The 15,756-nt window shown below is 41.8% G+C and overlaps 1 protein-coding gene across 3 annotated transcripts in view; it reads right to left on the reverse strand.

Annotated features, from left to right (window-relative positions):
• Window positions 1-775: 775 nt before the first annotated feature.
• znf609b (zinc finger protein 609b) overlaps window positions 776-15,756 on the reverse strand; it is a 112,821-nt gene continuing 97,840 nt past the window's right edge. Inside the window, exons 4-9 of one of the 3 annotated variants that reach the window (XM_084741364.1) lie at window positions 15,310-15,397; window positions 9,704-12,023; window positions 9,232-9,598; window positions 7,445-7,828; window positions 7,106-7,184; window positions 776-5,005 (exon numbers count right to left, since the gene is read on the reverse strand). In XM_084741364.1, the coding sequence (XP_084597490.1) occupies window positions 7,111-7,184; window positions 7,445-7,828; window positions 9,232-9,598; window positions 9,704-12,023; window positions 15,310-15,397 (3,233 nt within the window). In that variant the 3' untranslated portion in view covers window positions 776-5,005; window positions 7,106-7,110. Of the gene's footprint in view, window positions 5,006-7,105; window positions 7,185-7,444; window positions 7,829-9,231; window positions 9,602-9,703; window positions 12,024-15,309; window positions 15,398-15,756 lie in introns of all 3 variants that reach the window. The other 2 variants (XM_084741286.1, XM_084741441.1) reach the window with 2 other exon arrangements.

Consider the following 15,756-nt stretch of genomic DNA (forward strand, 5'->3'; position numbering starts at 1 on the left):
AGAAATATTGCATATTAACATTAAAGGAACTGAACTATCCCTTTAATGTCTCTCAGCCACTCAGAGGTCAAATTGCAAAACTTAGAAATAAGTTTGCTTTTTGCAATTTAAAATAACACGCAAGATTACTTAACATTTGCACAAATATGCTGAATACTGGTAACAGTAATATCATCTTAAAGGGGCAGTTTATCTCAAATCACAAATCATGTTTTTCCTGTTATCCATAGTGTTATTTATCAATCTCAATTGTTTTAGTGTGAGCTGCTGAGTTTTGCAGATATCGGCCATAAACAAAATTCAATAACAAGGTCTATTTTCAGAAGTTCCAGCAGAAATAAAGTAAAAGAAAGGAAGAAAGTAGTTCCTACATCAAACAGCTCGCAACAAGGTCGGTGGATTATCTTAAATAAAGAGGTCGTGATTTCTGGAAAGAGACACTGCTGTTGATCACAAATGTATGTTTTGGTGCTTAGAGCAGAACGAGCAGGGGGCCGTTTAGGTCCATAATGTCTACAGACGATATCTGCAAAACTCTGTAACTCACACCAAAACTTTCTAGATGGATTAAGAGCACTTCAGGTAAGAGGAAAAATAGTTAAACTCAAAATGAGCCCCTTGTTATTTAAAATGTCAAACTATTTTACTTTGAAGATAAAACCTGTACAGATATACTGGTAATAAGGAAAAGTTAGAAATCAGGATTAAACACAGTGTTGTCATCTGAACTCTGCAGCATCAACAGAGCAGAAGCCATTGAGCAGTTCCCAGGACAGATTGTCTCATAAAAAGATTTATTTTTTTCCAGCCCAAATTTACAAAGGCAAGTTACAGAGTATTGTATAAAAAAGAACCATGGTAATGTACACTTTACACAAACTCCTGAAGGGCGGGAGAAAGGAGAAGAAGAGGGGGGGCGAAGAAGAAGAAGGAAGGAGAAGAAGAAGAAGAAGAAGAAGGAGAGATCTGAATTTTCTCACACAGAAAGAAAATGAAGACATTGTAAACATCCTTGCAAGCACCAGAACTGGTACTCTTTTTTTGGGGGGGTGGGGGGTGGGAGGGGTTTTAAGGGGTTAGGGGTGAGGAGGGGTTTTGTGTGACAGTAGGCGGGTCAGGAAAAGACAAACGAGCAAGTGTCTCTGCGTTTTTCACAGAAGAATGTTCAACTAGGCACCAATTGAGACAACTGCTGGCCAATAAATATACTCTTCACCATGAAACAAATACAGTCCTGCAAAATACAAGAAGAGCCAAGCACTTTCCAATATGTTGATAGCAAACATTACTTTTCTGGCTTTTCATACACTTTTAGTATATATGATTTTCACTGGGCTTTGCTTACTACTGAGATAACATTACTACTCTCAGAAACAGAGAGAACAAATGCACTTGTCACAACCATTGTCTGATAAAACTATATGTACTGTATGCAGTCTGCTGGTACTAAAACCCACTGACTTTTAATGACAACATCACAGCTGCCTAGATTACCCTTACAGATTAAGTACAAGTCAAACACCACCACATTCAGCTTATTCATCATGTCAGCCATTCTTCTTTAAAAATGCGCAAAAAAGTCAAAAGATATACCATCTTGCAAACTTCCGTGGGACGAGAAACTGGCAACTTATCGACTGGGAATGTCCGAGAACCTCAAAAATGAATGAAAAGAGCTGCAGGTTCGTGACAAAAACGGCTAACATCCGACTCCAGAGGGTGTTAGACATGAGATTAACCGGTGGTTTATGGACTCGAACACATACCGTATTAAATGAGAAAGAAAAAACTACAATGGGAACATTAAAAGTGATTGTAAAACCAAAAATCAATAAAATTAAATTTAATGACAACATGGTCAATATTCTACTCCTTATAACGCTTCAGCGGAACCTAAAGACGGCACGACAAGGCGTGAAACCTTTATTAAATTCCCTATCCTGAGCCAGCCTGTCATCTCTGAATGAACCGCTGCAGCACTTCCAGCTCAGAGCGGAAAATGTGCTTTTTTTTTTTTTTTCCACACCCATAAACAGGAGCCCTCTGAAATCAATGCAAACAGCATATGGATAGAATTTCACTTACAACCCCTGAGGTATAAGAGAACTGTAATTTAAAGCCAAAAAGAGGGTCCCTCTGGGAAAGTAGAGGCCATGTTGACAGTGGCTTTCTGTGTAGATTTAAAGTTAAACAGACTTGAATTTAGTTTGAGATCCAAAGTAAAAGCCTCGAGCAACTTTTTTTCAGCTTGATTGGCTGACTTCAGTGATTCAGTCGTGTGTGCGTTTAAGGTCCCGTTTCACTCCTTTTACCATGTTTTTCGCTTTCGCCTCAAGCCTCTCACTGGCTCACCTTTCCTTTTTCATTTAAGCTCATTGTCTGCATCTGAGTGGCTAATGTTTGTTCTGTAAATAGTTTTTGGGGTCATTTCATGCACTTCCAGTATGTTTAATGTGCCAGTAGTTGAGTTCACAGCACAGGCAGCAACTGAACAAAGAAACCTGGTGTCTGAGGTGTCAGACTTGCCGCTGGTTAAAAAAAAAAAAAGAAAAAAAAAAAAAAAAGACCATGCTAACAACTGTGCGAGGTGGATGTGTGTTTAAGGTGAAGCCACACGAGCAAGCAAAGCACCAAGAGAGATTTTCCCCTTTGGAGGTGCAAAACAGCATTAAAAGAGAGTCTGATTCACCTTTCTGATTACAGTTAATCTGACCGAGTTGTCAGCTTGAGCTACCGTTAAATCGCTGAAAAAGATCTGAGATGTGGAACAGCGATCCAGAGGTCTGGAACCAGTCTTGATGCGATACTTTGTTGAAGGACTTATCCACAGTCAGTGTATTACCTACAGTAGGTGGAGGTCAGCATGCACCCAGTTTGGAGAAACAGAGGATTACCAGCAGAGAAGCTCAGCGATGGACAGGGTTGGCAGCAAAATGTATTTTAACCACTTTAAAGAAGAAAGTCAATATCAGTTTAAGTGTATGCTACATTTAGAATATTTTCACAGCTTTTTTTTCCTGTCAGACAGCTTTCTCTGACAGGAGGCTGAGGTTAAGTAAACCGAATATCGCTCTCTCCAAACCAGCCAAGCCCCATAGGTGAAATCAGTAATTTTACATCACAGAACACAGGAGTTGCTCGTCTATCGATGCCTCGGTCTGTCGGTTTGTTTGTGTTATTGTGTGACTTTGGAGTTTTAGAAGTTTAGATCAGCTTCACCAAAGTCACACAATAACTCAAACTAACTGAGTAATCGAGGCAGCTGTAGTCCAAACAACTTGTGTGTTATGCAAAGTAAAATGACAAATTTAGCCAATGGAGTTTGGTTGGTTTGGGGAGAGTGATATTTGGTTTACATAACGACAGTTTCCCGTTGGAAAAGGCCGTCTGATTGCAAGGTGAGGTGGTGAAAATATTATAAATACAGAGTAAATTTCAGCTTTTTTGTGTGTGGCTAAAATATTTTGCTGCTGACCCTGTCAAGAGCAGTACATCTGTTAACTTCTGTGCTGGTGCCTCTCCCTGCTTTTCCAAAGCTGGGGCCCGCCGAGCTCCATCTATAGTAGTTAATGCACTGTCTGTCAATAAGTACCTCACACAACCCCACTTCAAATAATCTGAACTATCCATTAAATTGCACACTGCATGCTGGGATGAATGGAGATGTGAGACAACCTTGTGATGAGTTAGAAAAGTCGAGGTCAAGTGAATAAAATCAAAACAATCTGCAGCAAGACGACCGAAGCGGGAGCAGAGAAACAGCACAGTGAGACGTTCAGGGACTCTGCAGAAGATAATGTTAAAACGTTGCTGTGAAGGTTGAAAGCTATTTAACAGTGACAGTCTTCAAACAGTTGCGTGCTGGGATAAATATAAACATTTATGCACATAAAAGTAGCTAAAAGTCTATATTACAGCAGAAACATACACGAGTTGGGTGAAATTTCACATTGTTTACAGAAAACGAAGCACAATCTTACAGTAAAACACCAAAAACCCTCACAATGCAGGCTTAATGCAGTGATGACAACAATGCCCTGTGAACTCATCGCTTGCTAATGTGGCTTCACCGTTTTGAGTGTAAAGACAGACCCTTTAACTGTGAGGAAAAACAGGACTAATACCAGCGTCAGACACATTCAAGGATGAACACAATGATATGGAGTAAAGTATTACTGAGAAAAAGAAAACATGAATAGTGTTTATTCTCCATTGAGGTGTGTGCGGTCCCTTCGCAAAAAAACATGACGACGTCTTCCCTGAAACAAGAACTGAGGGTTCAAAGAGGATGGGAATCAACAATGACGATGGAAAATGAAAAAAAAAAACAAAAAAAAACAAAAAAACTTCAGTCTCAGGCTCTTAAGTCTCTGAAGAAAGCAGCTGTTGCCATATTCCCTCTCCCCACGAAATATAGCCGAACATTTGTCAAGTTAAGGATATACTGTTGTTTCACGGCATACAATAAGCCAAAGACATAGAGTTGAAATCATTTCAATATGATTTTTTTCAGTCTTTTAATTTAGTTTGACTCCCCTTTCCCATCAGCCACCCAACATCCCCTGCCAATTTCTTTCTGCGTGTGACAAAAAAACAATGCAGTCAAAGAAACAAAAAACAAGAAAAAAAGCTGTTCTGGCAGTCCAATAGTCTCTTTTTGCATTGTATTTGTTGACAGTGCAAAGACTAGATAATCAGCGGGTTGGTGTTTCCTCTGCGGGATGAGGCAGAGTGATGGCTTTGAACCTGGGTTATTATCAGTCCTGTTACAGTCCAAGGTCTGGAGAAATTTTGGGGTCATTTACGAGGGGAGGAGGAGAAAAAAAAACAACAACAACAACAAAAAAAAAAAGACAATCTGCCTAGCCTCGGGGCAGAAGAACTAAAAATATAGATAGAAACACCATTCAACTGATGTCTAAAAGGTAACACCCGGGAGATTCTCTTCTCATGTGAGCCAGTCACATGAATCTTTGCAGGGTTGAGGTGTGACGGTCAGGTTTCCCTGTGGACGAGAAAAAGGAAACGCTCGGTTATTACCACATCATAACAAGGGCGATGTCTAACAAACGTTTCACACACTTCTGTAACTCTCCTCTGTATGAGGTAGGCCGTGACGGGATGGAAGAATATTTACTCCAGTGCAGTTCTGAGGTCAGTGTTGCCAGGTTTGCTGGTTTCCCGCCCAGTTGTTCTGTTTTGAGGGTGCGACAGACGTTGCTTCACCCGACCTGCACAGTGCCCCAAACAAATTTTCCCTTCATTCTACTAAATACATTAAAATAACTAGACATTAAAAATTATTCAAAATATATCCCTTTAGTTTAGTTCTCTCTTTTTTTTCGGTCTTTTTGAGGGGCACACTTTAAGTTGGCATATTGTCAACACTTAATGCAGTTAAATAAAACTAATTATTTTTTAGTTATTTGAGCTGTCCCTTTAATTTTCTTTATTTTAAAGGCAGAGGGCAGAAATTGAAAAAAGTTTTATAGTTAGCATCTATCATATCTTTGTTCTAGAGTACTTGTGAACACCTGAATTGTTGTTTTATTATTATGTCATATTGAAAAACTGCAATGGACAACAATACTGTTGCTAGTGTTTTGCATACTTTATTTAAGATACCAGTTTGGGTGGATTTTGAGCAGCTATTAGGCTGGAAAACAGCAAACCAATGTGACAACACTGTCTGAGGTTTGTACTTATTTTAAGCTATTTAATACTTTGTTACTACATTTGAAAGGGAATAATTGCACTTAAAAAATGATTTTTAAAAAAGACAAAAAACAAATGTGAGAGTTTCCTTCACTTTGACCAACTACAACATTAAATTGCTGTTTACAAATAAATGCATACATAATAGTAGTAAAGTTTATATTGTGTGAAACTTCTAATTAAAAGATTTAAATATTTCTTACACTACTGGAGGTGTGTAATTGTACTCTATCTGAACTGCAGCTTACACTCACTTGCCAGTTTATTAGGTACACCTAGATAAAGTTCTGTTAGCACTGTTGGAGAAACTACTTAAAAACTCTCCTTTACCATTCTTCTAGCCACTTCACAATGAAAAGCATTTAAAATGTAGTTTGTCAAACTAAAACTACTTTCACATATTACAATTATATCTAAACTACATCACTGGTAATGGTCATAATCTCAGTTTGGAATCTCCTGTTGCTTTTGCACAGAGGCACAACTGAACTGACACCAAGTAAAGTGTGGGTGTGTTTGATTTAGGGAGAAGAGAGTTTTAAGGAGAGGATAGGGAGCATTTTTAAGGAAAATTAATAGTATTCATCACTGACAAGGTCAATGGGCTGTGGTACTGTGCTATATGCAGAAAATGTCATGAGAATACTATAAATATGCAGTTTGTAATTAACTACCTTAAGCAGATGACCTAAAGTAGTTAAGTGCTGAAAGAGCTCCTGCGATTTTAATGTATATAAACTTCCTCCTACCTATTGCAAATTGCAGTCAGTCATTAAACTAAATGTAGTTAACTGCACCCAAACATTGTGCTAGACTGTGTTGGGTTCAGTCAGGTGTACCTAATAAACTGATAACTGAGAGGACAGTCATTCAGTTGTAATATGAAAGAGCTTCCACTAGATGTCAGTGCAGGCTGCTGTGGCTCAGCGTCTTGGCGGGCTCATTCCACATCTCTATTATCAACACTGTGATCCACTTGTCCTCAGAGGACCTACTTAGGATGGATGAGCTGAGGGGCTAAATGCTGCACTGCATATTGTACTAGATTGCAGCAGAGTAGCGAGGGCTTTGTTTGGCCGGGATTTGTTTTCTTTACAGGTTGCTGCCTCTGAGTCTGCAAAATAAATCTTGTAAGAGCAGAGCAGGGTGTTCTTTTCACTTCAAATCAAAGAGAGCAGAGACAAAGAAACATATTTTTACATGACAATCTACATCTGTGCCAGTACTCATAACTCATTTCTTGAATATATATTTTTTTAACTAGAGTTAGGTGCAGTGTTTATGTCTGCCACCTGCATTTGTCAGGTTTGCAAACAGTCTTGATCTGTGTGTCATTAGGCTCGTGTTTTGTTCTGCTGTCATGTCTCTCCGACTAAGGGGGAGGTCTTACCGTTCTCACCTCCGTGGTGGTGGGTAGAGGGAGGGGGTTGCTGCTTGTTGGCTGGCAACAATAGCTGATGAGGAGAGACCTATGACGGGTTGGAAAATGTACGGCTATCAGTGATATTTCCTATTTAGATTCTGAACTTAGATCGCTGATCTGCCATATTTTAACAGTCTGAATCTACTTACAGTTAAATATTCTAGGCTGTTGGCGTTTTTTTTAAATTTAAGTAAGTGGCATTAATCTGCTCTGCATCTATTGTGCCTTATTAAGAACAGTACAACATTTAGTGCAATGAATTCACCGTCACACAGCAGAGGTGAGGCGACATGAGGAGCGACTGACCTGTGGCGTAGGACAGGTCATATTGCCCTGAGAGCAGGGGATATCCCAGGTGGTGGTGAGAGGGCATGATGCGCTGGGAGGGCGAGGATCGCGGTCGGTCCACGTCTCTTTCTCTTTCCCTCTCGCGCTCCCTTTCCCGGTCTCTGTCACCACCTCCTGCTCCTCTGTCCTGCTCCCGCTCCCTGTCGTGGGGCGGCTTGTCAGCCACCGTGGGGGATTTGCTCTTGTATTGGCTGGCGTGCTGATGCAGGATATCCAGGGCTTTGGAGTCCGTTGCCGTTTTAGTGACCGTAGGGCTAGCGCGAGATTTTTCGCTGCCTTCCTCACCCCCGGCTATTTTACTGCCATATGGAGAGAATGGATAGCCTCCAGGTAGGTAAGAGCCTAAAAGTGATGAAGAAAATTGATCGTTTCAATTTCCGTTCACATAGAATACAAATGTGACAACTGATGATTGATTATTCTCATTAATGCTCTCATCAATCAAGCTTAATAGTCAACACAATTGATTTTAGATCACAGACCAGTCCATTTTGACTCCTAGACAAAATGTCACCTCTCCCACTTAAAGGGATAGTTTGAATTATATGAATAGGGATGGTATAGTCATTGTATTACCTACAGTAGGATGGCGGTCGACACACTCCCCAGTGTGGTGAAGCAGAGAAAAGCACCAGCACAGACGCTAAGTAATGAACTACTATAGACAGGGTGAGCAACAAAAGGTATTTCAGCCACAAGATCAGCTTTAGTGTCTATATTTGGAATATTTTCACCATTTTACCTCGCAGTAAGACTTTGATTCGCCTTTTCTAATGGAAAACCGCTGTTATACAAGCCAAATATTGCTCTCTCCAATCCAACCAAACTCCATAGGCGAAACCAGTCATTTTACCACAAAGAACACCGGGATTACTTGTCTACCTCTGTCTAGATCTGGTAGTTTGTTCGTGTCATTGTGTGACTTCTGTGTTTTAAAGGTTACTTCTGATTCACCACAGAGTCACACAATAACACAAACAAACTAACAGATCGAGACAGAGGTACACCAACAGCTCCTGTGTCCAGCAGTGTAAAATTACTGATTTCACCTATGGAGTTTGGTTGGTTTGGACAGAGCGATATTTGGCTTCTATAAGAGTGGTTTCCCATCTTAAAAGACTTTCTGACAGCAAAGAAAAATGTTGAAAATATTCTAAATATAGTGTAAACTTAACAGATATTGATAGTTTCTTTTGGTGAGCCTTTTTTAAGTGGCTAAAATACATTTTGTCCATTGTTTAACTTCAATATTATGCTGGGACTCCCCTCTGTTTCTCTAAACTGGGGGCATGATGACCTTGAAATCTTTAGAATAGAACGCCTGCAATCCTTTCTTGCATATGCCAATTTGCACATAATAATCCTATTCAGAATCACTGAATACTGAAAACAAATAAACTGAAACATACATTGAACAAAATCACTCCTTGATTGACTTGACCTCTCTACCTTGCTTTCAGATTACTCTCATGCTGTGTTTTGCCCTCTATAAGCTCCACAAAAATCATAATTTCATGCTGCTTTACCATTTTCAAACATTACTGCAATCTTTAGCAAAGTAGCACTCACATTGCTGCAAATTACATCAGAGATTTTATGCAGAAAATGCAGTCTGTTCTGACTGAAATTACCATAAAAACAGTCTGAGACCCTGCTGAGAATGGTAAATATAGTTTTGATCGACAGACTAAAGGGCACTAAGAATCCTCAGAGCCACTGTGCTTTCAAAAAGAAACGATGCATACCTGGGTAATTCTGCATCATGACTGAGGGCATGCCCCTGTATCCAGGGTGGTTGGGGTCATAGCCTTGTCCATAGGGGTAACCATGCATGTAGGGCATGTAGCCTTGGTGCTGTGCTAGTGGTGATGAGAACTGCATGTGGGCATTAGAACGAGAGTCTTTGCTCATGGCCCGGTGGTCCTCAGAAGTGATTCTGGGATCACTGCCCTCTTTGCTGTCCTCTTTGGGCCCACTTTGACTGTCCTTGGGCCTGGGCCTGTCTTCCTTTAATTTACGATCACGCTCCCGTTCTCTGTCCCTTTCGTCTTTCCATCGAGGTTGTTGTTGCTGGTGTTCGTCCTCTGCTTGGGGCTTCTGGCTCTCGGGGTACTGCTGAAGGCGAGAAAGAAGGTCCAAGTCAGCACAAATCATCATCTACATATTGGGATAATCATATAATATTCTCACAGCAGATTCCCAAGTATATATTCTTACCTGTCTGTACCACATGGCCTGCTCCATCCCTGCCTGGCCTCTGGACTCCAGTGCTTGCTTGGAGTCTTCCTTTCCATGGTGGCCCCCTTCAGTCAGCTTCATCTTCAGCCCCTCAGCTTGCTGGGACTTCGGGTCCTCCCCCTTAATGCTTCCCAAGGGTTTGGAGGAGGGCTCAGAAGGCGAGTCCCTGGATTTGCTGGGGGGCTGCGGTGTCTTCCCGAGGTCTGACTGACTCGGGGCTTTGGAGAGGCTTGGCGGCATTGGGCTCTTTTGTTTCCACTCCTCCTTCATGGAGGCCTCTCGTTCTTTTATGGCTACATCTGACTTCTTCTCAGCAGCGCGATGCTGTTCAGCCATCTGTCGCTGCCGCTCCTCGTACTGTTGCCGGTAGGCTGGGTTGGTGTTCATCAAGTGGTTATGGTAGGCTTGATCGGGATGGTATGCATACGGAGGGACATAAGCATACTGGTTATAGTAAAGAGGCTGCATGTACATGTTGGATCGCTGTTGGATGACTGAGGGTTGCTGTTGTTGCTGCTGCTGCTGCTGCTGTTGGCCAGGAGCACTGGTGTCAGGTTTGCGGTCTTCATGAACCTCTACCTTGACTTTTTCCTCAGCCTGATCCTCATCATCCTTTTTGATCTTAACCACCTGACCTTCAGCCACCGGCGTGCCTGGATTGGGCCCACCAGGACTGGGGTTGACGTAATTTGGAGAGTAATACGTCTCGTAGCCGGGATAGTATGGGGAATCTTTGTTGGGAGTTTGGTTTGGAAAGAGTGCTTTTTTAACACTTTCCCTGATGGCTTGGTCCTCTGTCCTGACTTTAATGCCTTCTACCTTCCCCTCACCATCCTCACCAGCATCTGAAATGTCTGAATATGCTGGACTATTGGTTTTGACGGAAGAGTTGTCAGCACCATTCTGGTTCACCACGTGAAGTGGCGTGAGAGGCTGTGGCATTCCAGCACCATCTATCCGACTGGCTACCCCAATGGAGGGACTGGGGGCATTGTCAGAAAAGCTGTAAATCTTGTCAGCCTCTGCCTTGATACTGGCCAGACGACTCTGATGAGGATCTGACGAACCATTGAGGAGTCCTTCCCCTTTACCTCCTTGATCAGGTGGTTCAGCGTATGGAAGCTTTGCTTCCTCCAGTTTCCCTCCCTTCCCTGCAGGCTTGGGACTGTCAGCCTCCTTCCCTCCATCTTTTTTCTTCTTGTCTTTCTTCTTCTTGTCTTTGGAGCCACTTGAGGCAGGATCTCCAATGGCAGGGGGTTTAGGCTGTGCGCCTTTCATTTGGGGACTCTTGGGGATTCCTTGTATCATTGGGGTAAGTCCCGGGGAAGAATTTGGGTTCCCAGGAGGAAAAGAGTACATCTGCTGGGATGCTGCAGAGCCAGGGCCAACAGGCCGTGGTGACTTCATGTTTTTCTGGGCCATTTTATCAGCCTTTGAGCCAGCGCTACCCTTTTTGGACTTGTCTGACCCCCTCTTATCATCTATACCATCATTACTGGCCTCATCAGTAAGGCACAGCCCATCTTCACACCCATCTGTCGGTGTACATCCCATTTCTGCATCAGCCTCAGCAATTTTCTTTTTACTCTGCTTTGAAGCAAACTTTCCAGGAGATGGGGAAGGACTCTGAGCATCAAAGTTCCTGCCTTTTGGAGTAACCGAACGTGCTGGAGACAAGCATCCTTTCTGAGAGATAGAGGCTCCATTACAGTTCCCTGGTTCAGGGTGGAGAGTTGAGTCCTCTCCATACTCACTATCTCCATCCAAGTCCAACTTAATGTCATCATCGTTGTGGGCACGGGCTTGGTGGTACTTGAGACCGTTGATGTGCTTGTACTTCTTGTTGCAATTGGGGTGCGGGCAGTCAATAAGAACTGGAGAGGGGCAGCTGCGATCGAGGGGAGGCGGAAGTGGCTCAGTCTTAATAGAAGGGATAGGGAGACCTGTTGGTCCTCCACTGTTGGAGTTTGTCCGCATACGTTTGTTGCCTTTGGTGTCCTCTGAGCTGGAGTTGGGTTCCATGTCTGAGGCTGGTTTGGTCTTGCGTTTTCCAGCTGACGAGGGACTGGCCTTGATGTCCTCTGTGTTGCTGTTAGGTGGGGTGCGGCGCTCCGATGGCGTCTGGCTGCCTCTCCGGCCCTTGCTGTTGGAGGCGGCACGCGTCTTGTTGTTGGTGGTGCCCTTATTGTCTGATGAGTTGCTGTTCTCGTTGATCGGGGTGTTGCTATTCGGTCTCATTCTCTTACCTCGACCACGGCCATTCCTCATTTCCAGATCACTTGTAGGGGATTCACAAAACCTGCCGTAGTGTCAAAAAAATCATGTGTAAAAATTAGTGATGTCACAGTAACAACAGCTGATTTCAATACAACTCTGTCGCACAAACCCAAGTTACCCTCATTATCTGCACGGTAACCACACAAAACCAAAACATTTCATTGTTTTGACAATGATCAGTAGTCTTTCATTAAAAAGAAAAGACTTAATTAAAAAACAAGCTAACTGAAATTTGATTGTAAAGACAAAAGGGGACATGTTTGGCAATTCTCTAAAGACCTTCATATCTCTACTTTTGACAGGATTGTTTGCCTCTGTCTCATGACATACAGACAGAGTTTAGGCTACAAATGTGCTTGGCCAGACCATTTCTTAAGTTTGCTCTAAAGGAGGTTTGTTTATGTTTTCACTAGACATCTCATAAACACAGTTATGTACTGTATTGGTATGCTAAACAACATACCACAATTACACACTGTCTCAAAGGAAATTAAGACAACAGAAAACATTGCAGTCATAACAGTAATAACAATGATAAGAATACAGCAGGGTTTTTGCGTCCTTTTGAGTCCCCTACCCATAATAAACCATGGCAATGATATCAAAATATGTACGGCACTGTTGTGTCCCCGTTCTCGCATAACATACCAATCTAATTTTTTATGCACTGTAAATGAGTAAGCACTTTAAACAACACCACATGACTTTCCAAATGAAGGACAAGAAACATGATTTGAAAAGACAGCAGTGAACATTCAGGCTGCTTTGTAATCAAAACATACAGTCACTCAAATACTTAAAATAGCAGTTTGGCCTTATCTCTCCATAACAGTAATGTAATTATCTTTCTGCACAGCAGTGAAGGTTAGCAATCTGTGACAAAGAGAGACACCAGGCTGGTATGACTCACAGCTTCCTCTACAAGTCTCTCCAAACAATTTCAGCCCCAGCAGGGGATGTGAATACATCCGTAGTCTGACAGTGGTGGAGGAATTTAGACTCATTACAAGCCCAAGTTTATATTCAGTCCGCTGAAAGCTTTCTGAATTATTCATGGTGTGTCCCTAATGTAGTCGTGCTGCAAACTGTAAGACTATCTTGGTGCAAATACAGCCCAGCAAACCTCACTTACTGTGCAAACCTCACTTATTGTGATATACTGTGATACATTAGTGTGATACAGCCTCTCCTTGTTTTCCATTAGCGCTGCTTTAATCTTGTTTTTTTTTCACCCCCTTCTATTGCACTTAACCATGCATTTCAAATATAGATTTATATTTACATTTAGATACAGTACAGGTGTTCTAAATCAAAGCAAGTGCTTGGAGATGTATTTTACATAACCTGTGTATTTTGCATAACAAAAGCAAATACCCAGAAATTACAAACACCTTAAGCTACCGCCCACATAACACCGATCTAAGAAAGTGCAGCCTTTGTGATAGAGAATGTTATACAGTGTTGAGGAAAAGCTATTAGTCCAATAATTGGATTCTGCAATCTGGCTTGTTAGAGTAGCTTTCTATTTCCACAACTACCTCCTGGGACATCAGCCGTTTGCCAATGAATCCTGTTTCCCCAGACTGGAGATAAAGACTAACATGGGCTTGGAGGGTCCAGCCGCACACAGGCGAGTGGGTGCATTAGGCCATATATCCTGAGCTGATGCTACAACAGCAGATTCATATCACACAGAATATGAAAAGGTTAAGAGACCAAGTGCAGCTTGGATAGAGAGGCTGCATCAATGATTCATGGCAATCATGAATTCTTCTCTACACTGACATTTACAGCTATGGGCTTGCACTGGTAGTGGGTGTTACTGGCGTTACATGGTGTTTGGCCATACATATGATTACATTAACTCCCCACCGCCCCCACCGTCTAGCATGTTATTAATACTGGGGCTGCATGAGTACACCATTATCTGTTTATGTTCAACCAACTAAATGATCTGAATCCATATCTGTACTTGGAATGGGCGGGGCTTAAACTACAAACAGGGAGCCTGAAATTGATACGGGATGGACAAAAGTTGCTATGTTTATTATTTATCAGAAAGCTACAGAACAGACATGCAGTATTAGCTACCCAATGAGGATTTTCTATCATCATGAATATGGATACTGTCACATTTTACTTGCATTCATCAAAACTACATTATCTGTACTGGATGCTTGTTTCAGCCTAGTACTCACTCAATCCTAATCAATACTTAGTCAGACAAAGGACGTGATTTTATAAACTGAAAGCGTCTACTCGATGCAGCGGCAGCAAAATCACAGAGTAGCACAAATACGATTTTAAATGTAACACTGCAGGCTAATCACAGCCTGACATAATGTTGCTTGACAACTGGATATGGTTGTGCAAAATTAAATCCGCTTGGAGGAATTTTGCAGTTTAATACATTAACATGAAGGCATTCGCTGGTGCTAATTTGTCAAACTTATAGCTAAACCATGTGAGCCTCAACAAGGAACTAATATTTCAACCGGTGTGTATTTATTGTTAGGTTACAACTTGTCTGTGTACAAAAATTAATAATAAACCAGCCCTCTAAGCGTTAGTTTTGTTCAGTGTAAAAGCTCATTTATGCTAAACGTTAGATACGGATAGAGCCTTTCGTGTGTAGTCTGACTTCATTTTGTCTTCTGCATGTTTTCTGAAAGCTTACGGATACTGAAGAAACAGAGGTTTTAGAAACCCGAAAGTATTAGCAATGGCATTCGTTGTTAGTGAAAATAATTCTTTCTCCACCTGCTGCTATACTATATAATGGCCACACAGACCACCGCAGTCTACAACGCTGCCTCCGGAGGTTCATTATTACAACCTCTGCCAGTGTCGCCATGTTTGTTGTTGTCAGAAACATTTGACTCTTCTTTAGGGCAACTTTTGTCTCTACCTTCTGAAACAGATGTATCCGTTTTCGTATGTGAAGGGGGCAGAAATGAGCCTTAAGGGGACATTTTAAAAATGTAATATTAAAAATCAAGCACTCTAATGTTACAGATATTGAGCATCATCACTCAAGTCTTTTCTAGTAAAATGTCCTGTGTATTCAGTAGCACTGGTGTTGTCACAAGTTTATTAGCTGGTGGGAAATTTTCCTCACCGTGGCGTTCCTAGTGTGACAGTAAATTCTTTGTAGAGTGCAAATGCTATGCAAAATCAGCGCTTTAGTTCCAACAACACCAAACAAGAGGCGTACCACTAATAGAGTGCAGCTTGGATAATGCATAATTAAATATCATTAGGCTCTGTGTATTTTCCGGTTGAAATAAAAACAGGGCAGCGGTCTTTACCTGGGGGGAGCCCAGTCATGCCGTGTGCAGTCCAGCAGGGTGCCCACATATGTCTTGTTTCTCCAAGTAACATTGACCACCAGCATGCCTGTGAGACAAGGAATCAAAGAGGTCATTTAGTTTGAGTTAAGCATGATAATAATGCAAGTTACACAGGAGAAAAAAAGGTAAACACAACAGAGAATGTAAGCAAAAAGTCTATGGTGCTGCATCACTGAACTGATCTTTGCTAAAGGGTGTCACATGCAAGACAATTATATAAGTCAAAGATTCTTTTTTAATCTTCTTCACATAGTAAAGCCGCAGGGCCCAAATGGACTGATATCTTCTAAATGACTTGGAACAGACTCAACTGCAGTCAGTGCTGTGGAACCTGTAAAAGATAGTGGCAGAAGGTCTCACTGAGAATGATCACACTGGGGTTACCGGGGAATACTCACTGAGCAC

Source organism: Lutjanus erythropterus, chromosome 1, assembly GCF_056507025.1.
Source record: "Lutjanus erythropterus isolate fLutEry1 chromosome 1, fLutEry1.hap2, whole genome shotgun sequence".
In the NCBI taxonomy this organism is placed as follows: Eukaryota; Metazoa; Chordata; class Actinopteri; order Lutjaniformes; family Lutjanidae; genus Lutjanus; species Lutjanus erythropterus.